The sequence below is a fragment of the Alternaria infectoria genome, assembly GCF_024043175.1.
Source record: "Alternaria infectoria strain BMP 0036 chromosome Unknown scaffold_2, whole genome shotgun sequence".
In the NCBI taxonomy this organism is placed as follows: domain Eukaryota; kingdom Fungi; phylum Ascomycota; class Dothideomycetes; order Pleosporales; family Pleosporaceae; genus Alternaria; species Alternaria infectoria.
Window position 1 is genome coordinate 1,763,765 of NW_026250691.1, and position 23,416 is coordinate 1,787,180.

The 23,416-nt window shown below is 53.4% G+C and overlaps 5 protein-coding genes across 5 annotated transcripts; 2 read left to right on the forward strand and 3 right to left on the reverse strand.

The window, feature by feature from the left end:
• Positions 1-363: 363 nt before the first annotated feature.
• J4E92_002031 (uncharacterized protein) lies at positions 364-5,602 on the reverse strand (the record flags this gene model as incomplete). Its single annotated transcript, XM_051493437.1, has 2 exons — positions 364-5,376; positions 5,594-5,602. 2 exons carry the CDS (start codon positions 5,600-5,602, stop codon positions 364-366), a joined length of 5,022 nt encoding a protein of 1,673 aa, XP_051356668.1.
• Positions 5,603-6,729: 1,127 nt separating this feature from the next.
• J4E92_002032 (uncharacterized protein) lies at positions 6,730-8,553 on the reverse strand (the record flags this gene model as incomplete). Its single annotated transcript, XM_051493438.1, has 1 exon — positions 6,730-8,553. One exon carries the CDS (start codon positions 8,551-8,553, stop codon positions 6,730-6,732), a length of 1,824 nt encoding a protein of 607 aa, XP_051356669.1.
• Positions 8,554-10,010: 1,457 nt separating this feature from the next.
• Positions 10,011-12,017, forward strand: J4E92_002033 (uncharacterized protein; the record flags this gene model as incomplete). Its single annotated transcript, XM_051493439.1, has 1 exon — positions 10,011-12,017. The coding sequence occupies one exon, from the start codon at positions 10,011-10,013 to the stop codon at positions 12,015-12,017; it is 2,007 nt and encodes a 668-aa protein (XP_051356670.1).
• Positions 12,018-16,605: 4,588 nt separating this feature from the next.
• Positions 16,606-17,257, reverse strand: J4E92_002034 (uncharacterized protein; the record flags this gene model as incomplete). The annotated part of the gene is made up of 2 exons (XM_051493440.1): positions 16,606-16,649; positions 16,945-17,257. 2 exons carry the CDS (start codon positions 17,255-17,257, stop codon positions 16,606-16,608), a joined length of 357 nt encoding a protein of 118 aa, XP_051356671.1.
• A 3,960-nt stretch (positions 17,258-21,217) lies between these two features.
• On the forward strand, positions 21,218-22,750 carry J4E92_002035 (uncharacterized protein; the record flags this gene model as incomplete). The annotated part of the gene is made up of 1 exon (XM_051493441.1): positions 21,218-22,750. The coding sequence occupies one exon, from the start codon at positions 21,218-21,220 to the stop codon at positions 22,748-22,750; it is 1,533 nt and encodes a 510-aa protein (XP_051356672.1).
• Between the last annotated feature and the right edge of the window lie 666 nt (positions 22,751-23,416).

Sequence of the window (23,416 nt, forward strand, 5' to 3'; positions counted from 1 at the left end):
TCACGCACACTGCCTGCATCGGCACCGTGAGCTGATGGGATGGTTGACATTGCGCCGATATCGATGCCGTCGTGGCTTGCTTTTCATCCGGCGTGAGAACTGATGGCAGCTTGTTGGGGTAGGCTGAGAGGTGTGGTGTGAAGATGGATCGCGGGGCGCACCTCCGGCAAGCGCGCGTGAGTACCCATGCAACTGTGCCACATGCAGCATGTAGGAAGGAGCCGGGTTTAGGCGCGGAGTGCGGAGATCAGCTGTGCGGAAGCAACCGTCCGGGGTACCAAGAGAACAAACTAAAAGCACACATGCATATAGACAAACCCATAAAGTCGTTCAAGAGAATACATTCCTACCCCCACCTCACTCCTACCTCTTCACATCCCCAAACCCACGACTAAGAATCCTATTAACATCGCCACCATCCTGCACACCATCCTGACCCACAACCTCCACGCGATTCCTAATCAAATCCTTAATCTCGCCCTCCCTCCTCCGCTCCTCTCTCTGATTCTCACTCTCTTCCAGCCCACCCACCCTAACCACGCCAGCCCCCAAGCCCACACCACCACCGTCTTTACTACTCCGTCCACCCTTCCTATCCCATCCCATCTGCAGTTCCCCCGCACTAGCCTCCTCAAACCTCCTCTTGACCGCGGGATCCCTCTCCAACGCCTGAAAAACATGCGTATCGCTCGTCCACCACGCGGCCGCACCACTCTTCACAGCCAACTCGAAGACCACAACCGCGAGCAAGATGAGCACGAGACACAACCACCAACTCCAACTTGAGCCGAAGCCGCGGAGAAAGGTGTCGCGGACGTAGTAGATTTTATTGCTAGGGTTGTAGACGGATGAGAGGATGATGTTCCAGAGGAACCAGCCGCCGATGGAGAGGAGGAGGGCGAGGGCGTTGGTGAGGGTTTTGGTGTGTGTTTCTATGAATCTGTCAAGCATATCAGTAAACCGTTTCCATTTGTGAGGGGGGAACAGGAAGGGGAATACACACTGCATCTTCAACGCAATCAACCACACCGCCGCCGTATACGTGATACTGCCCATTGCAAAAATGGAATTATCCTCCGTCCAGAGCGCATCCCCATACAGTCCCAACATGCAAAAGTAGACCAGCATCGCCTCTCCACTCGCCATGAACATCCACCACAGATACACCTTAAAGTTGAACCCACCATTCACCTGACCAATGGTATAAAGTTCAGGAACAGCAAGCAGCGTACTCGCACTAAGATCCTTTTCAAACACGCCCATGAAGATAACAGGCAAACTCGTAAACAGCGTGTTGAACATACTAAGACTCCAGCTCTCGTACAAGCTCGTCCCCGTGTACCCGACTGAACGCTGGAAAAGCGCTTGCGTGAGGTAGAAAAGAAGTTCTTTCCAAAACGTGCCGACGGTGTATTTGCATGTGCGGATGTAATTCCAGCGTCCATGCACCAGCAGTAATTTAGTGAGGAACCTGAATTGCGCGATACTGTAATCACTCGTCCTCGCAGCCTGCAATCCTTCTTTTCCGGTAATGCCGATGCCAACGTGTGCTTCTTGGATCATGGCGATGTCGTTTGCGCCATCACCGATAGCTAGTGTAATACTCTTCTTGACGCGCTTGCGGATGGATTTTACGAGTTGCGCTTTTTGGCTGGGCGAGGCGCGGCAGCAGATTACGGAGGAAGCGAGGATGGCGAGGGAGTGGAAGAGCGTGTCTAGGGCTGGGGAGGAGGTGATGCGAGACAATGTTTGGCCGTCTACCACGACGACGGAATGTGCGACTGTGCCGCTGGTGATGGCTTGGATGGCAGAGGTGATGGTTTGTTCGACGAGACCGCTTTCGTGGTCGAGGACTGTTACGGTGCTGAATTCTTTGATTAGGCGGCAGGAGTAGCCGATGTTGATGGCGGTTTCGCGCTTATCGCCTGTTAGCATCCACATTTTGATTTGGGCGCGGCGTAGTTTGTCGATGGCTTCTGGGACGCCGGCTTGCAGTTTGTCTTCGATGGCGGTGGCGGCGCAGAGGTCGAGGTCTTGCTCGATTAGGTCGCCGGCTTCTTCGATGAGACGGGTGCGGTCGACCAGGCTCGTGGTGGCGGAGAGGTAGGTTGCTTTCCAGGATTGGTATTCAGATTCATGCAAGAAGCGGTAGCCGTAGAGGAGGGTTCGGAGGCCTTCGGTGGCAAACTCATTGATATGTTGGAGACAGCGTTCGATGACTAGGGTGTCGTCGCCCGCTATGCCTTCGTCGACCATAGCTTCCATGTCTTCCAGTTGCATAGAGCTTCGTGCTGAGGAAAAGGCCATGCTGAAGCGATCGAGACCAGACTGGCGAGGTGTTATCATGGGTGTCTGCATAGGTGAGTCTTCGTCCAGAGATGACATGTCCATGCGGTCGTTCTCACGCTCGCGGAGCCAATGATCTACTTCGTCTCTTGCGGACATGGAGCCTCGTCCGCCCACACTGTGAGCGAAAGATGGACGACCTAGGTTGAGACTAGCCCTCGCAGCCTGACCGATAGTCATACTTTTCCGGCCGCCAACACTGCTCATACGACCGGCCACACTACTCCGCCGCTCAGCGTGTTCGCCCATCCGCGCAATCGCATGTTGAGCCTCCATGCTCTTTCGGATGTTGGCACGACGCTCAATCTCAACCATCTTCTTATTTGCCAGCGTAGCCAGCTTCAATCGCTGCATGACAATGGAGTCGGCGCCCTTGCAGATAATGCATATCCTGCCATCTGGAAATCGCAAGATGATCGACATGCGCTTTCGCTTGCTGGAGAACTCGATGACATCTAGAATCTCATAGACCTCGGAGGCGGGCTCGCCTTCAGCACCAGATGGCATGATCTTGAGAGTAATAGTGTGAACGTCGCGGTTGATGAGAAGGAAACCCATGTCTTGCGCTGCCTGGACTAGTGCAAGCTCATCCGGAGAAGAAGCCATGAAGTGCGTTTTGCCGTCTTCTTGGATCTCAGGCAAGCAGGTATGACATAGCGCTAGTGAGAGAAGGAACATGCGAGCTTTCTTCGAGAACGGGGTGTGAGGTTTCCTCTGGATATACCGTAGCATGTCCTGTGTACGCAGTTCTCGCGATGTTTTGCCTGGCTTGGCGCTCGACTGCCAATTCGACGGCCCCCCTTCCCCTGGGCTCTCCAATTGTTCGACCGTCTCAATCGCAGGTGTTGTGGGCTCGTCATTAGCTACGTCTTTGGCTGATCTCACACTCTTCCTACTCTTCGCAGGCTGCTTCCCCTTCTTCCTCGTCTTGTGAATCAGCTTCTTCTTCTTGTCTTCCTTTAGATCCGCATCATGCAACCAGCTCACACCCGCAACACTAAGCTTTCGGAACTTCATCGAGTTATCCGTAAGCGTGCCCGTCTTATCCGAGAAGATGTAGCTAATCTGACCGAGTTCTTCGTTGATGGTTGACGTCCTCGGTTCACATGGGGTATCGGAGACAGGGTCGTACATATCGATGTCGGTATGCAAGAAGAACATTTGCGCCAGTTTGACAATCTCCAAACTGACGTAGAGTGACAATGGAATCATGGTGTTGAACATGATGATGAAAGATGTGAAGCTGGGAAAGAAGGCGACGGAAGAACCGCGGAGATACCACATGTCGTCTTCGTTCTTCTGCCAAATCTTGTAGGCGACAGCATTGAAGATTGACAGAGCTATGACAAAGACCACGATGAGGATGACGATGCGGTTGACAAGGCCTTGCAGGGCGGGCGCCTTGATACGGGGGTTCTTGTTCGAGTTCATACGGATGCGACATTCTTCTCCGGAGTATATCACCATGCCGGTCGCATCGGGAGTGTTCCGCAGAATACTGCCGCGGAAAATGATTTCGCTGAGAGTCAGTGGCGCTTGCTTCTCGTCGACCATCACACGGCCTTCGAAGCTGTACAAGTCCCGGTTCGGATCTTCGACAACAAACTCGGCCTTCGTCTTCAAGACATCCTCCTGATCGATGATGGTCTTGGAAATGGAAGCAGGCGTTTGTTTGCTTTTGAGGTTCGTCTCCCCATCCAGCGCCATCGTCTCAACAAACGCCACATTATTCTCCCCATTCGTATGAAGAAGCGCCATATCCGCAGGCGCAGCGTCGTTCCTCTCAAGCTTGATGATATCACCAACGTTGATATCCTGCCACTTGATCGTCTCCCACTGCAGTGTCTCAGAACCAGGACTGGAACGCAGCACCTTCGCCTCTCTCATATTCTCCGCCTTGTCCAATCTCCATCTCCTCAAATCGTCGTATCCTTCTTTCGCGATGGAAAGGGTAACAAAAAACAGCAGCGGTACTATCGTCGTAAACTGGCCCGTCGTACTAAGCCCGGGTATCATTTGCAAAATGGAAATAACAAGAAAGTAAAAGTTGGCGAGTTTGGAGAACTGCGCGACGAGTTGGCGGGGGATGAAGTTCCATGCTGAGTAGCGCGTGGAGCGGATCCAGTTGCTGGTGTAGGGTTGCTCGGTACGTTCGTCCGTGAGGGGTTCTTTGCGCGTGGGATTAAGGTGGATGTGTCGACCGTCTTTGCTGGGTGGGACATCTTTGATGCGGAAGATAAATTTGCGGGCTTGCTCCGCGAGATCCTTCGTCTGCTTGACTATTTGTGATCGCCGGCTTGGACCCTTGGTCTCCAACCAGGGAAGTGCGATTGGCCCTTCTCCCAACTTCGACTTTGAGATGTCCGAGGCTGACGAAGCGTAGTCCAAATGCTCTGGCGTGACCGTAATGACTGCATCTCCAGACTTGCGCGACGGCGCATGTCCACTGGAGCCTTCCTGTCCCATCATAGGGTGTGACATTCCAACGCCCTCGTCCAGTTCAATTTGTGTGTCCGGTGATTGCGCCGTATCGTGGACATTCCTCCGGAACAGCGCACTGCGCAGCGAGTATCCGCGGTTGCGCGAAGTGGGTGAGAGCGGCGATCGAGAGGCGCCATTTCGTGGTGGTAGTTGTGAACGTGAGGATGAAGCCTCAGCGTGATCTCCCGGAGAGACCTCGCGCGTGTTGATGGACAAGTCGGGCGTGCCAGGTCTTTGCTTCCCGCCAGAACTCTTCCCAATGTGTGCAATCTCGTCCTTGCCATTGCGCTCAACATCCGTCGAGAAGCGAACGCGCGGCGACTCTTCCGTTGTCAGGCGCGCAATCGACGGGCGTGCCGTATTCTCCACCGCCGAAGTCCTCGATCGTGGCGCATCGTCGCCGTCTCTGGGTGTCTCGATCGCATACGGAGGGTTTGCGCTCGGTGTCGTGGGTGCCAGGCCATCCTCGTCGTGGGATGCGGAATGACGCCTTCTTACTCCTCCGCTACCTCCAATCCCAGCACTCGATGCATCGGAAGCATCTCCAGGCTGCGACATGATTTCCAGTCATTCCCTATTGTCGTGTACGCTGTTGTCCTACAGAAGCGTGCTGCAAATCGAAGCAAATCCCCAGCCTTTCCCGCAGAGTCCGGTCTAGCGGCTTGTCCACGCGGGTATTACGACGTCGATGCCCGCGCTGGGGGCCTTTGCGTCTTGGGCTTTACGCGGCGCCGGCGATATTGGAATCAATACAAATGCGAATTACAACAACCATATTGCGGTGCGCAAACATAGGTGCAAACAAGGCGCAAACAGTACCCTTCCCTGTCATTCATTCGAAAACGCGCCAGCAACGCGGGCAGTACCAAGGTCCAGGTTCATCCTTCAGCCCACCACATGATGCCAGCCGCAGCTGCCCAGGTGCCCCAGGCTATTTTAGGACTGACGTAGCTGGGGCCAACTCCACCAACTCCAGCTCCGCCCCCAGTAGTGCTCTGGAGAAGCGCGCACATGCAAGCCCTAAGCCCACCATGAGGGGTTACGATATGTCTGCTTCTTCTGCTGTTCACAGGTCATTCTATTCTAGAACTAAACCAATGGAAAGAGAGACGTCCACATCCGCCCCTCCCCCATCCCCCACCCACCCGAGAGCTTGCATATGCGCGCTTCCCCAGAGCATGTCTGCTTCTTCTGCAGTTCATGGATCAGCAAAAAAGGAACATATAACCCCGCAGCTCTGGGTCGCATTCCGGGCTGGCGCGAACGCAACGTATCACACATGGCTGAATATGCAGCTGTCGATCCACCAATCAGCCTCACTTCACGCAACGACAGCAGTCATCGCTGACAACATCAACGTCATGTACAGAGTTCATGATGTATTAGTTCTATCTCGATTATACATGCCGCTACTCAAATGCAAAGTATCGATGCTCACAAAACAACTCGCTTCAAGAACAGATGTGGAAGCTATCCAAGATGCATTTGCCATTCAATTGCACCAAAAACGCACTACTCACTACTCCAGAACCTGGCTTTTAAGGACCAATATGCTAATAATGCTTCGCTCCAAATGATATGGTATAGTTTCGTTCCTTCTCTCTCTCTCGCTTTCGCCTTTGCAGGCCAACTCTCTCTCATTCTCACTCTCACACAAGTCTCCAACCCCCTTAGATTTCCTCCGCTGCCAAAGAAGAAGCCGTCCTGAGTAGTGTGATCTTGCTTTGTGGTATCCGGTAGTCGTGTCGCTCATTAAGTATTGCACCTTCGAAAGATTATAGGAAAAGACATAGAAAAAGCAGTGTGCCCAGCGCCATGCAATATGCAGCCAGATGATGAAGAACCAAACTGGCGATGATGATTGGTAAAAGAGTATTAGAGAAGAAGGACTGTCGGCGTGTCCTACGACGCAGCAACGCACCAGTGGCGGTGGAAAACCCACGCGCTCTTCTGGCATTCTTTGCTGCAGTACTTGGTCCGCCGGCAACGACGGCACTTGGCGAACTGGCGGGTGTATTCTTCCCACTTGCCGCACTTGTAGTATGCGCACTGTCGGATGCCGCCTCGAGAGTCGTCTTTCCGGCATAGGTTGCGCATAACAACGCTGGCCCAGTACTGCATGTCGGACGAGTGGTGTCGTACCGTGAACTGCTCAACCAGGGGGAAGATGTTAAAGTCATCTGGAAGTTCGTATTCCTCAAGCTCCTCCTCTTCTTCCTCTGCCTTGGGTGTCGAGGCTTCTCCGTCAAGTAGCTCGGTGCCAATCTTCAGCTTGGGCACCAGATGCGAGTTCTGGAAGTAGGACCGGAGGTTGCAGTATTTCGATACGTAAGCGAGTAGTTGTAGAGACATGAGCACGTCTTCGTCCCGAGGCATGGCTGCGAGCACGCTAGCTGATGCATTGCGTTCTTGCTGGTACCGAGGTAGCCAGGGAGGCGGTGGGTTTGTGTTGACGACGTTGATGGTCGGCGGCATCGGGGAGAACCCGGTGATGGGGTTGTTCGGCGGTGTGTTGGTGGGATTGATCAGACTGCCATCGAGCGCTGGACGGTGAGTAATGTTGAACGTCTCGTTGTTCTCGTCTGTGCCTTCCGACGGTGCAGCGATGGGGACTGGTGTGTTACCAGCATCCAGCATCTCTGCGTTGTCGACGATGTCGGCCATGTTGATCTCATTGTTCTGAATGCCGACGATAGGCTCATTCACAGACGGACCCGCCGCTGTTGCAGCCTCTGCAGACATGTCATCTTGTTGTGCTTCGAGGTCCGACTCGCCAGATACAGACAGCTGGTGTCGGATGGAGGGTCGGCGGCGCGTCCGGGCTAGCCCCGCTCTTGGGCTCGTCTGGCGTGCCTGTGGGGCGCTCGGTGTTGTCGGTGACTCTGGTTGGGAAGTGATCTCCCCTTGCAGGGCGGGGAGCATGGAAGGAAGGCGATCCGCATCTCGCACCGGCCGTAGCGCAAACGCGTCAGGTGTTGCTTCCATGGAGGGTAGCGCCGTGACCAATGGCTGGCCGAGGTTGCGGGTGTTGTTGCCGGGAGCGCCAAACAGCTGTGCCCGGCTTTCGTGGCTGCGATGGTGATGGTGGTGGGGAGGTCGGCCGCGTGCAAATGTCGTCCGCTCAGGAGGGGAGCTCAGGGAGAAGGCGGGAATGGGCGTCGCGTCGGCCAAGGGTGCGTCCGTTGGCTGGGGTATCTCGATGGGAGGAGGAATGATGCGCCGTGATCGATCGGCTCGGTGTGAGGAGCTCGACGCAACCTCGCCGGTCCGCGAGGAGTGGTGTCGGCTCGATGCACCGAGACGTGCAGATTTGTGAAACTCAACCTCAGCGCGTGCCCGCATCTTGTCGATGACCTTGATGTAGTTGTCGAGGATGGAGGCGATGACGGGCACCATGTCGGCCTCAACCACACGCGTCCTGACGTTCTCGGAGCCGCGTACGCCAATGTTGAAGATGCATTGAAAGGCGAGGTTCCACTTCCACATGTCCATCATGTCCTTGCTCCGGCCCTCCTTGAGGATGCATATCAGGCGTTCGATGCCGCCGTCGACGGTGAGAATGTCCCGTATGCGGGCCGAGGAGGTTGTGAGGTAGGCGAGGTGGTTGAGCGAGTTGATGAGCGGGAGGGTCGATGTGCAGTCGAGAGCGCGGCGGTCGTAGAGGGCGGTGGTGATGCCGACCGACGCCTTGTTGGCGTTGGGGATGCTAAAGTTGACTTCGCGCATGTTTGGAGCTGTGTGGTGCCGTGGCTGGGTGGATGGGCGGGAGCTGGGTGGTGGAGAGGTGCAGGACTAGTGTCGCATGTGGTGGGCAGCAAGCAGGAGGGTTTGGCTGCAGGCTGGGAGCGAGCAAACAGCGGAGCCCGGGGTGAGAGGAGAAGCAGCCAGTTATTTGTTGATGCTTCAGGCTCGGACGCAATAGAGGGGCCCGTGTGGTGGTGTGCTCAGAGGTGCTCGGGTGGTGCTCAGACGGCGCTTCACAGCAAACGTGTGCTCGAGGGCGGAAGGAACCCGACAAGGCGGTGACGACGGACCACAGCCAGACTCGGACGAGACGAGGCTACTACGGCTGTTGGGGGGGAATAACCAAAGCAGAGGCCGGTGGAAAGGGATGGTGATGGCGGAGATGAGGCGTGTTTGCTGTTGTTAGGGGGACCAGGATGGCTTCGCTGCCGCTGGCTGGCAGGCAAGAGCGCTCTCTGGCGTCGCAGTGGGGCCGCGCAACACTGGAGTCGTCTCGTGTGTCGCTCTACGGGTAGTGGTGCTAAGGCTGGGCTATGGTATGCTGGATGAGGCTGTCGGCGATGAATGGGATGTAGAGAGGCGGTTCGGGTGAGAGGTCATGGGCAGTGGAGCAGCTAGTCCCACTGTTAAGGATTGGCACCGACCGCCCAGAAGGGTAGCCTCGAACCGCTAATTTCATGCGCTACGGGCAAAAGAGAGCACCGAAATGACTGCCCTCGCCTTGCACACGCTGTGTTGAATAGCAATATGGCTGCTTGGAAATGCACCCTCCTCGAGGACCGTCAGCACGTGTAGCGACATGTCACGGGCGCCTGTCCCCGCCGTCCACGAGTCCCTCTACCGCCCAAATTCCCTCACCCCGTCTCCGCCACAGGTGGCGCCCTTGCCTCTGCCTCTGCCAATGCCGTGAACCCTTGAAACTTGTCCCCCCACTGCATTGCCAGCGAACTGTGACTACTCAAGCTGCGTCTGTTGGCGCCTGCATCTTTCGGCGGCACTCAAGGGCTGCGTGGGGCGCCGGCCAGCTGCACGATGCCACCAAGGCTGCTGACAAAGGCGGTCCTCTCCTTGGGCCTCCTATGCGGTGTCACCACTACGGACTCGACGCATCTGACTCAACGTACGAGCGATTCACGCATTTCGGCCCAAATACACTGTGACGGGAGTGAAGTGGTACCGGATAGTTCTGCGGGGTGCACAGGGTCTTTGCAGTCCCGTATTTACACATTGTCCCGTCATGGTGAGGGCCATTGGGCACATGAAACTCGCGCGAAGCTCAGAGGTTGCGACCTCACAACGTGGGCTACACAGGAGAACCGCCAACCACCAGCCAATCCGCGCCCTGCCATATCAATGGCTGCAGCATTCTATTCTTCACTCTCGTTAACCTGAATAATTAACCCAACCCCATTGCTCCATAGTTTCGGATTTCGGACGCGATGGCCGCCTCTCCCCATGAGACAAAAGTCCAAGACTTCGCATCCGCTCCACCCGCGCCCGACCAGCCAGAGCGCTCTGCTTCAGATTCGGCCGCCCCTCCACATTTGACTATCGATACCCAGTTCGACGAGCAGAGAAGTCGTGGCCGCTCGGCAACTGCGACTACCGCGACTGCAGCATCGACAAACCGAGACGACATCCTCTCCCCTGACCGCTTCTCGGTCGACTCGACCCTGCGCCGACGCATAACACGATCGCATACCGTCAAGCACTACCAGTCTCCGACGCGCCCGTACCAGCACCAGGAACCCGGTGCGGAGCCCGGTGTCGACACCAAGAACGAGACCGACGGCGCCAACTACCACCATCTCTACGCGCGATGCCAGATTACCGTCGTAGACTTCTCCGACGAAAAGGTCGAGTGCCATGAGCTGGACAACGATACATTGGAGGACTTCCTCAACTACCCAAAGGAAGACTGGGTGGCATGTCGGTGGATCAACGTCAATGGCCTGTCCTGGGACGTGATCCGTTCCCTGGGAAACCACAAGAACCTGCACAGGCTGGCAATTGAGGATCTGATGAGCACCCAGAGTAGAACAAAGGTGGACTGGTACTCCGATCAGGCCTTCTTGCTCCTGACGCTGTCCAAACTCGTCCGGACGCCCATGGACGAAGACTCCGAGAGCGACTCCGACTCAGATTCCGACGACAGCGAACGACGACGGCACAAGGCTCGCTCCCGCTCCCGCTCGCGGCACCCTCAGAAGAAGAAAGAGAAGAAGAAGTCGCTGTACAAAAAAGCGAAGAACCTGCTCTTCCCCAAGAGCGAGGCCAAGAAGCAGGTACGCAAGGATGAGATGATGAGCGCATTGGACAACCTAGAGAAGCAGCTCGACGACACGCCCTTCGAGAAGGTCAAGATATCCACCCCACCCGCCACAACCGCCGTACGCACCCTCCAACGCTACCGTGGCGGTTACAACCTCGATCGAATCGTATACCTCGAGCAGCACTCTGCCCTCACCGAGAAGCACCTGACCGTCAGCGTCGAGCAGGTCAGCATCTTCCTGCTCGCCGACAACTCCGTAATCTCCTTCTTCGAGCACTCCGCCGACGATGTCGAAGACATGATCCTCAAGCGTCTCCGCACCGAAGACACCATCCTGCGCCGCAGTCAAGACAGCAGCATGATCGTCCAAGCCATAATCGACGCCATAGTCGATCTCGCCATCCCAGTTGTAGCCGCCTACGAGGACGCCATGGGCGAGCTCGAACTCGACGTCCTCGAAGACCCCGAGCTGCACCACTCCCAACTCCTCTACCTGCTCACCTCCGAACTCTCCATCCTCCGCAACACCATTCAGCCCATCGTCTCCTTGATCAACTCTTTGCGTGATCACAAGGCTGATCCCATGGCCCAAGCCACCATGATGAGCCAGAGTACCGCTAACCTCGCTACCCGCAAAACCATGACGCAAATCAACATCAGCCCCCTCGCACATACGTACCTCGGTGATGTGGAGGACCACTGCATCATGATCACCGCTTCCCTAGACCAAATGCGTCGCGCAGCCGATAACCTCATCGACCTAATCTTCAACATGATGGGAGCCTTCCAAAACGAATCCATGAAGATACTCACCGCCGTAACCATCTTCTTCCTCCCGCTTACTTTCCTCGTCGGATATTTCGGACAAAACTTCGAGCGCTTCAACGGCGTGCAACACCACTCTGATGCCTTTTTCTGGGTCATTGCTGTTCCGGTCATGGTTGTCACATTGTTGGTGCTCATGGCTGATCGCATACTGCGCAAGATTAGGCATTGGAGTGGGAAGCTGAAGAGGAGGGAGGCGAAGAGACGGGCGGTGCGGAAGGGCAAGGTTGGTGGTAATGGAATTTTGGGTGATGGGATTGGGCTGAGTAATGGGGTTAGGGGACAGCAGGGGATGCATCATAAGAGGAGGCAGACTATGTATAGTAAGGGGAATATTGGGTCTTTCTAAGTATTGACATGGGATTCATTGGCCATAAGTAAGCTTGTTGGTACGATTGTATAGATTTCCTTCGGTGTTGTGGAGAGGTTTTAGTGCCTGAGCCTTGTCGGACTACGCCGTTGCATAGAACTGGCATCCTGGCGTACTGGCATCCTGGCATTCGGCGACTCGTCCTGATAGATTGTATAAAAGATACCCTGTGTTACGCTCGTGACTGATCTCCCATGCGCGCACCTTCTCTAAGAAGAAGACTAAGCCCTGCAAAGTAGATAACCTACAGCCAATCTAGGCTGTAGTGAGGTCTGGATTGTTTTTTTTTTCAGATTGACGTGTCGTCGTGCATGCGGTCTGTGGGTCGTTGCTGCCTCGTCAGGCGATATTGCTGCATCACCGCATGCCTCTTGTGATCCTAGCCGGCGAACTGTTCGACAAACCTGGGCACCTCTTGATAACAATATCAACATCAACCACCACCACCACCACCACCACCACCACCACCACATAACAGCACTCGACGGACCAACTTGATACCATGGGACTTTCACGCCTGCCCTCTTAGATTTAGATGGAACATGTCGCGTTCAGTCAGTGGGTCGATGAGGTTACACCTGTTGGTGGCCTAATCTGTCGTGGTCTGCGGGTGCAACCGCCCGTGAATGAGCCTCGCCGACAGCCTCAGCCCCAAGCAGCTCCATTGTCGCGGAACATGTATCTTCCGCATGCTGCGCAGCCCTGCGCAACATTGCCAAGCCCATCAGGCTGAACTTTCTCACCGGCCTGGAACGCACGTTCAAAACTATCGCAATCCTCCCACATACCAAGGTACACCTTCAACGACCGTTCCCGAGTCAAGATCAGGTCACATTCTGTGTCAAACGCGCGCTATCCTCTTCGTTGGAACATACGCTTGTGCTTAATACCGCCTGGTTTTCTCCCGCCACACGGACAAGCGCGACACTGCCTCGACCAAATCGAGTGTTTCCTCATTCACCGGTGTAGTGGCTGTTTCCTATATACCATAGATATTATGGAAGAAGGACCATCATACACAGAATTCAAGCACGAACCACTTCCAGATTCGACCACACACATACGTTTGTTGCAAATCCAGGATATTGATTCAGATGGTCACATAGTCTGCGTTCTGACTGCCTGGGCTGTTGTAAAGGCTCCCGATTACTATGCTCTATCGTATGTCACCCCCAAACAGACCGGTTTCCTGCTTCATACTGACCCGTCACTGTCTCAGGTACACTTGGGGCTCACCAACCCCAAACCGTCAGATCTTGATCAACGGGCGCGCCTTCGCTATAGGCCAGAATTGCGCCTTTACACTCGAACAAGCGTATTCGACCAAGGCGAACGGGTACTTCTGGATGGATGCTCTGTGTATCGACCAAAACACCACACAGGAAAAGAGTCATCAAGTTGGAATGATGGGTCAAATATACCAAAGATCAAAACATGTGTTGGCGTGTGTTGGACCTCACACGAAGGGTAGCATATCCTTTTTCCGGACCATCGATGATAATAAATACCTTCTGGATAGCATACACAGACTCACCCTTGAGAGCGTCGTCGAAAATCCCCGCTCATGGGTAATGCGCAATTCTATCCCGAAGAGCTTTAGACTCAAGAGACAGTGTTTATCTATGGTCAGTGATCATCATCGATGGGTGATTGGAACAGAGTTCGTCGAATTCATGAAGCGCCCATATTTCTCAAGGATCTGGATCTTGCAAGAGCTTCAACTTGGGCCTACTATCTCCCTATGCTGCGGAAATGAGAGACGTCCGTTCGACCATCTCCTAGCTGTAAGCATGCTGGTAGAATTTTGGGTCAGTTCCTCTATCTATGAGGGCTCTCTGACCAGCGGAGTCTCATCAATACCCCAAGGAACCTCCGAACTTGGGGAGTGCTCAGATCTACAGAAATCTTGTCTACCAAGTCGAGATGATTTTGACGCTATATATTCACAACGCGGCTGTCTGACGCTTGCTTGTTGTATACCAAACAGCCGCCGACTGGCAAAGCTGTTGGAGATCATGAAGAACTTCCAATGTACCGATGTTCGAGACAGGCTGTTCGGCATTTCCGCCCTGGTGTATTGGGGATCACACAAACCCCCTGTTCCCGACTATGGGAAAGACAAGTATCAAGTCGCTATCCAGGTGCTACAGCTGTATCTCCAGGATGATCTAGCAAGCCCATCTCCAAATTTGGTCGTTGAGTGGCCTCGTCGGCTATGGGAAACGTTCCAAGTCAATATCGAGGAGCAGACCGTGCAACAGGCGATAACCAAGAGATATGGTAGCCTGAGAATTCCACTGAACGCGATCCCATTTTCTTACCCAGATTTCCCTCGTGAAATCAGGCTCCCGGAGGGTGATAGGAGCTACTATTGCGATCCAGATCGAATTCGACAGCATGAGGTCACAATTTGGTATCAGAGCTTTGATGGCCATCCGCGAGAAGTGTGGTATGGGACCCAGTTGCTTGACACCAGGCACATCAAAAAGGAGACACCAAGATCAAATTACTTACCAATTCGTCACCTGTACTGTTCAGCGCCAAGTTCCAGACACGGATCCGACTCTGAATCTCCGAACGTAGAGATCTTGGACGATATGGGGCGCGTGTTCGCTTATGCACCAGCGGGAACCAGACCATCCGACTGGCTTCTACTTAGTGAAGGAGGATCCCTGTGCGACGGGAATCAAGTGATGGTGGCAGTCACGAGCATGGTTGATGGCCCCCATGGTACTGCAATGACGCAGAGCGAAAAGAGCCAGTCACAACTTCCGCAACATCGACAATCCAGTCGAGAAGATGCTATCAAACAAACGAGACGTCGCAGGTTTAACAGACTGGTTGGTAATCATCCCAACTACACGATGATTGGTCCGGCGTTCAAGAACTGCGCATACGATGAACCCATCATTCATTTCCTCCTATGGAGATACTTTAGAGTAGACTGGAACGCAGAAGACCTGTTTCTGTTCGCCTGCATACATAGGAACCATCTGATACATTCAAGGAAAGCCAAGAGAACCCCTGGCTAGTTTGAGTCAGAAGTCCGCCAATCAAGGCCTCACCAGCACCTCATTCAGGAAAAAGCTTAACACCCTAGAGCCTACGTTGACGTTGTACTGTCGACTTTGTACGTGCCTATCTTAACGTATCCTGCAAACCTGATCAAGTCTTTTCCTATTATTGAGGTGCCAGGCCTTCTTCGTACGAAACAGGCCACTCGCGGGTCGTTACTACTACCTAGGTATCAGGCGCAGCTACCTTTCGGGCGATGTCGTCATGGCGTCATTGCATGACTTCCCTAGCCTTCCGGTCGTGCACTCACCTGTCTACAACCACAACAACACTCTACGAATAGAAACAATGCGACAGGCCGTCGACACGTCCGCTGGTGGCCTAATCTGCTTACCGGTACTGATTGTACGCTGCGTGTCCAAAATGCCCGGTTCTCGCTCGCGAAACAAAACAAAAGGTACCGTTCCAATTTCATTGAGCTTTCAATCATTCGTCAGTGCTAATCTTTTTGGTACCCAATTTTAGGACACAAGCTTTTCTGCACAGCACAGTCGAGTCCGCTTATTCTTTTCTAACGATCACTATACACATTACTATGGACGCCACAAACTTTGGATGGACGAGCGTACGACCGGAGAGCGACGAAGAGCGATTCGGTATGCGGTCACAAGAACGGCAAGCAGCCTTCGACAAGATTGAAGCCGAGCGTAGCTCTATCGAGATCGATCGCGTGCTTTGGGCGTTCTGCCAGTTCGCCGACCTAGACTTCGTGGAGAAATTGGCAGCATCTGATGATGCTTGGAAGCGAGGGACCAATCTTTCGCACGCGGCGATGGATGCCGTAAGGCTCTGGCAACAAAAGCCAGAAGTAAAGAACGACGTCGCATTCTCCAACGCCGTCGTACCCGTCTCCCGCCCCCATACCGCCTCCGGGAAAGCATCGCGGACAAGATCAGGACGAAGTGAGGGCGGCCAAGAGGCCAGCCTTGGAAGATCAGCGGTTGTCGCAGCTCGCTGTAAAGATCGAGACGGCAACCTTTGTGCCGTATCAAGGACAAAGGGTGCAGAAGCGGTTAGTAAAATCCCTGTACGAATTGTATGTGAGACAACAACTGACTTCGTACACCCATCTTTAGGCCCACATTTATCCATGGAGCGCGTTTAGAGAAAAGCGCCCGGACCGAGTGACGAGCAGGCCTGGAACCTACATCGACGTTAGGTCACCCACTTTGCAGGTTTCTACGTTGATGTAGGCTGCAGGCCTGCTCGTTTTGCAGTGGCACCTTCAGCGTATCCTCGCGATGTCTGGCGCGGCTGGTTGGCGCGATGAAGCTTTCGATGACAACGACGACGGCGACGATGATGCGGATGGCGTGCCCGCTCGGGATATTGACGGCTGGATCCGACAACTCCCTGAATCACCCTCCGGCTATCAAAGCCCTCCAGCCAGCGGGCTCGAGGATGCAGGTGAAGACCGTGCGTTCAGATGAACGCTATCCAACGATGTTTTCTCAACCTCTACAAACACCAAACTCCTCTTGACATCCTCTGTCTACCGCGCAATAATCTTCCGTAATACCACAATTCCCATGCTTACTACAACATTGTCCCGTCCTACAAAGATAGCCCTTCCCCTTTCCCTTTGCCTTATTCCCGCACGTCAGATCGGGTGTAATTCTCTCCCATGGAATAGTGTCGTCGGTGGTGTCGCACTTTGCGAAGGGTGTTTGGCAGCTCAACTCACATCTTGTGAGGGGGTATGGGAGGCGGGCGGTACGGTACCATTGTGAAGGTGAGGGTTCGCCGAGACATTCCGCGACGGTTACGGCTACAGGATTACCATCAGCCAAAGGGCATTTGCAGATGCATGAGGGTGGAATTGACGACTTACTTCTTATACCCCTCTCCTGCACAACAGCAATCATATAATCAATCAGCTCGCCCTGCGTCCAAAGTTCCTGGTCATGCGCCTCAACAATACTATACCCCTTCTCCAGCCCCTCCACAAAAAGCTGCTTGGCCTCACCAACCGTATCCTTGGCTTGATACTTCCAGTCTTTCGTATTCAGATCCCCGATAATGACATGGTATTCCAGTTCTTTCAGCACACTGAGCGCCTGGCTGTTCACAGAGAGCAAGGGCGGGCGCATGTAGTACGGGAAAAAGCCCAGGATATCCATCATGGCGTCTTCGAGTTTGATCATTTCGCTGCGTATGGCAGTGGGGGAGAGCGCGGAGAGGTCCACGTGGCTCCATCTAGATTAACTCTCGATTAGTCGTGTGTTTTTCTGGGCATGAGTGGCCGGTTGGTGGAGTGAAGAGGTATGATAAGGTGGTTTCTTACGTATGCGACCCAATTTGATGCCCCATATCAACCATCCGGCGCAGCGTCGCATTGTGATCGTATATGGTGCCCCTGTTCTCGCCGTTGATGAACCATGTCGCTTTGAAGCCCGCGACTTCCATCCTAACCATGATGTCAGCGCGAGACATGCACGCCAGACCATGCGGTCTGAAGGGATGGAATAATACCGGTCGAGGATGTCTGCGGAGTAAACCCCTGGTCCGTCGTCGAAAGCGGGGGCGATGACTCCGGGTGTTGTACACGAGTAGATTTGTACACCAAAGGGGAGTGCGGAGGCGGATGATGTTAGAATGGAGAGAGCAGCCAGTGCGCGTGCTATGAGAAAAAGTCTTAGGCTCATCGTTGAAGCTGGCGTATCGTTTGATAGAGGATGGAGGATTGGATATCCGCGTCTTCAACGTGGGCTTTGGACGAAGAGGGTGAGTAAAAGAATAGTTGACTTGCAAGTAAGCCGGCCCTAAACTTCCCAACCTATAGCTTATGATATGTGCATCGACATAGCAATTAGCTCGAGCTAGACGTTAACACCCAGGAAAGGCGTCTAAGCGTTGTACGTTCCCACGTGGTCCACGATGATGGCCGAGCGACCCGGGCTCTATATCCAGGTACACACATGGTTGAGTAATCGCACATCGTACATCGCATTTACAAACCCGCTCTTGTGGAGCGTACGCGTGTAAGCATGGAATATCTGAATCGCGCAATTCAGATCTCAAAGCTACTATCAGCGTCGGCGCTTACATAGGCGATGCTAAGGTTTAATTGTCCCGGCTTGGAGCTGACCGCTACCCGGGATGCGACCAGGATGAACCCGTTTGCTGGAAAGGCTTGAGCGCGATCTACGTACATAGCGTATTGTGAATACTTTACGTTCTTGTTGTAGGTGTATACCTATGTATTGGGTCTCTTCGCTCGATTGCAGTGTGGTGTTTAGGATGAGGGTACATTACTTCGTTGGTGAGATCATGCACTACCTAGGCTGCGACTCACGTGACTGGTCGTTCCCTTCCCAAGCTCTTGTGTGGACGATACTTCTCTTTTCGAGAGGACCTGATTGGATGGGTACATATGGATTTCGGAAGTTGTGAGTCGCTCGGCGTCGCGTCACCGCAGTACCATGGATTGCCTTCCCAAAGATGAGGAAGGTACTACCTACTTAAAGCATTCTCCTACCAATTGACACGAACCCTCAAAAATCTTTTCCTTTAAACTTCGCAAATACAACCCTCAAGAGTACCCAGATACCCTGCATTACATCTCTCAATACCGCGGCACCCCATACCCAGTCCGCCGCGTACGATGGATGACGTTTCCGTCCCCAACCGACAGTCGCAGTCCAAACTGTTCTCACTTCCCTCCGAACTGCGCAATCTAGTGTATGGCTACTACCTTACAGCTCCGGGCGGGTATCATTACCGGTATGAGACGAACAGACTGACCGAGATGGATGGCACTCTCATCGACCTTGAGTTTTTGTATACCTGCAAATTTGCTGCTGCAGAAATGCACGGCCTCATATTCACACTCAACACCGTCAAGTTCTCTACATTTTACAACGAAGCTACATCAGATCATGCAGGACAGTATCACTACATGCAGCTTAGGGATGAAGGCAGCAGGTCACGCCTACTACGAGCGTTCCGTGGATGCATCGACCAAGACAGCTGCAACAAATTGGAGGCAGACTTTCCACAATTCCTACCCGTCATCAGACAACTTCGCGGCATGGGAGTGATCAGTGTCGATGGTCTTGCCGATGACTCCTGGGGTGAAGCTCCGTCGCTCTATCGCCGATTCGTCATACGGGTTTTAGAGGCCCTTCTTGAAGATGCTGATTGGAACATGGAAGGCTCGAACCACAAGACCATTGAGGTTGTCTCACTGCAACATTCACCTTGGCTTATACCGGACAGCAACGAGATAGCTGATATCAGGCGCAGTCTGCAGCATAACTTACACCTTCTCCAAAGCCTGCAACGAACTAAATACAGTTTCTCCGCGGCATCGGCCGCAATCCGCTTCTTCTCGTCAATGCCTGCATCTATACGATGCCGCTTTCGTCGCGTGCTCTTGGATGAGAACCACGTAGCTGCTGCTTGGCCCGAGTGCCATGTCCAAGGCTTGCTTCCCTACTGTCAAGAGAATGGAGCACTTCGAATAGAACGACGGGTGGATTTGTGGAGAAACGCGCTTCCTGCCGGTGCTTCCAGAATGAACGGCTTTTATTGTGGCCAAGGTCGTTTGCGTCCGCTGCGTGCTAAGTATATCACCAGATCGTGCTTAGCACCATGGATCATGGAGGCGCTTGCCCTTGACGATCTAGGCATGCCACCTCAATGCTTCAAGTTGGTGTTCAACGGGCAGCCAATACCTGCGAGGAGCGCCGAAGTGTTCAAGATCGTGCAACGAGATGCTGCATGGCAGACGGTATTCGAAGAGCATCGCGCAGATCATCACAACAAGATGAGCTGGTTCGAAACGAGGCGCAACGCCGGCTACCAGATGAGAGGATTTCCGGAAGCTCTCGCTGCGATTGCTGACGATACGTCCATCGTGAGCTGTAACTTCAGTCTCGCTAGTTTCGATTACTCGTCTTCCATAAGACAGGCTGCTCAGGGATGGTCAATGAAGGAATGGGAGGAGCAATGGAGTAAGCACGAACCTCGTACCTTTGATGCTCAGGCGCCATGAAGATGGGGTTTTGCCTCGGTGGGATCTGTGTGAACTTATCAGCGACCGAGAGCTTCGCTAAACATACAAAGGAGGTCGTTGGAGTGTAGGTTCGGGCCTCGTGGGTGACAGCATTGCGCAAAAAGGCGCGAGCATCTCATTCCGCATTCATTTGGTTTTTAGGTGACAATCGCAAGCTGTGGTAATGTATAGGATGACTACCCAATACGTAGAGGGCGAATTTGAGTAATATCGCTGATGATATACAAGAACGGGGCGTCAAACCATTAGTGTTAGTACTGCAATAGACGTCTTCGTGTAACTCACCAGCCACGAGACCGCATCCAAATGCTGAATGTCAGTGACTTTTAGCAGAAAGACCTTGCATGACTGCCGTGAACTGATTGTCACGAATGTCAAGAATACAACCTTGGAAAGCTCTCGAACGTGGGTCACCGGAAAGCGATCGCGGCATCCCTTTGAGGGCGAGAGTCAATAGGTGTCTTGCAGCCTACAACGGTTTTAAAATAGGTTTTTGTGAAATGTCAAGGCAATATAGCCTTCTTAACTTTGTTTTTCATAGGTGGCGGCCATCCGGCGCGATCGCGACGCGCGAATATAGGGGTCATCCTGAGCTAGCTACCTCGGTGGCTAGCGTCTTGGCACTCCATGAACCGGCGATTGTCGCAATCCGTCTCCTCGATGACGGTTCAATGCCTCTCTTTCTTTGAGGCCGCGCCAGCAAAATCGACGAAGGCGGTTTTCCAGAACTACCGCGTATCTGCTACCACGTGAGGCTCCGGAAGCTTTGGGGCATAATATCATTGGTGCGAGCTACTGCCTTTTTTCGGTTCCCGGGTTGTGTTTCCCGAACTGTTAGTCGCTGCACCTCCTCCGCTACCGCCTGGGAGTATGAGAATAAGACTGCGGCCATAGGTCCATTCCTAGTACCATAGGTACGAAGTATCCGCACTTTCTACCGCAAAGAGCAAGTCTGCGCCTTCAAAGTCACGTGCAGAGAGCGTTGCCTACCGCCGCCCAGGTACAAAGTCGCAGCTTTGTCGCCCTCGACTCATATTTCGTCCTCACATCCTTTTTTCTCCCCATGGACCGCTTGCTCAATAACGACATGGCCAAACCGCAAGGCTTTCTCAGGCTTCCCCGCGAACTGCGCGATAAAATTTACGAAGACTGCTTCACGCTTGAAGATGGGTACCATTACAACCACAAAACTAACAAGCTGCTTACAGCGCAGGCCGAGGTCATTGACTTTAACCTCAGGCTTACATGCCGTCAGGTGGCAGCTGAGACCCGTGGCCTTGGTCTGAGCCTGAATCCGATCAACTTCTCGACCGTGTGCGACGAAAACCTCCGCCAACGGGCTGGCCGATTCAACGCGATCCAGATAATCACCAGCCAACTCAAGGCAGGATATCTGACATGGCACGCTCCGCTATCTGGCCTCATCGATAGCGCAATATGCGACTACGTGGCAAAACACCATTCGGCGTTCCTGCCCACCATCCAAACAATGCAGTATTTTGGACGCACTGGAATCAGTGGTAATGTCGATGAATGGAAGGAGATTCCGTCACAAACCCGACAGTTCATCGCGTCCACATTGGAAGCCGTTGCCGCAAAACCCGATTTTGAAGACGCCGTTAGTCGAGAGTCACATTGGAAGGGGACCGCCCACACGCCAAGTCCCGATCCGGTGCTTGTGGTAGCGCACAGTCATCCACCATGGATGTTACCAAGTGAGGACGACATTTCCGACATGGTCGAACTCATAGAACCTGTATCCGTCGAGGCCAGTTACTCCAAACCGTGGCTATATTGGGATCAAGAACAATATAGGTTCTCGGCAGCGACTGCAGCCATCCACTTCCTGGAATCTATGCCGGCTGAAACGCGACTAGCAATGCGCAATCTAGTGCTACACGAAGATCATGAGTCTGTCGCATGGCCTGAGTGCCATGGTCGGGGCTTGATACCATTCTGCCAAGAGAATTCTGACTTGCATATAGAACGTCGAATCAGCCTTTGGAGAACCATCCTACCTGCCGCCTCCATGTCGCTGTGCGAATTGCAGTCCCGAACGCTCGAAGATGTGCAACAATGGAAACTCGATCGCTTGACGGCGCAGATGATCAGTCGGGGATACATGGACGATAATGGGGTTGCTGCCTGGATAATGGAAGCGCTTGCACTTGCGTCTCTGGGCATGCCGGCAGGTGCTTTCAACCTAGTCATTGACGGGATGCCGACGCCCGAGACCTCGGCGCAAATCTTCAATGTCCTACAACGGGACGCCGCATGGCAATCGGCGTATCAGCAGTGCGTTAAAGCTCCTGATTCACAGTCATGCCAACTTAACTGGGTAATGATTCGAGAGAATGCTGCATTCATCATAAGGGGCTTTCCAGAGGCTTTGCAAGAGATATGTTCCGGCAAGTCAATGGTGAGATGCAACTTCGACACTGGCTTCGCACACGATGTGGACCAAATTGTTGCACAAGGACGTACGTGGACATTGAGAGAATGGCGGCAAAACTGGCATTCTACCGGAAGACTCCAAGCTGACATCCATACTGTTGCGCCATTGCCTAGCTGGCTTGAAATTCTGCGAGAGAAACTCTTGAGTTGCACAGGCACCGATTAGGTATTAGTATGTCCTTTGGTTCACGTCAAATTTGTATGGAGTAGGATTTACTGTCTGCAGTTTCTAGGGGAGGCTTACCATGGCTTTCCATTGCATAGTGAACCATGGAAGATTTATAGTTGTAGACATGACTTTGAGTAACGACTCAACTTCATATATTCAACCTTTAGCATTGACTCGACCTTTAGAACGCCTCCTGGGCGTTGGCTCCTATTTAGCTACGAGTACTTGTGATCTCTCAAGCGGAGCCAATAGCAACACGATGTAAAATGCCTTTCCAAACCCACCACGCCGAATCTCATCCTATTAACCAATAAGCCCTTCCATTGCTCTCAGTCATCGCATTTGTTCGCCATCCCTATTCCATTATCGCTTCGCATCCCTCTGTCGCGCACTTTCCCCTCTCCCGTCTTTCAATTCCACGAGGTTGTCTCATATATCGAATCACTCAGTCTCCTGCATATCCTCAGCGTCGTCCTCAATACCGCCGACCCCCAGGGGTGTCACCGGAATTTCTACTGGTATATGGTCATTCGGATACCCCGGCACATCGGTGATAATCGGGTAGCTCGGTGTTTGGGATGCCTGCGTGTTTGATACGAATGTTAGATCGATGACCGCCATAGATGACGGCCACTGACTGTTGATCTTTTTACGCCTAGCATT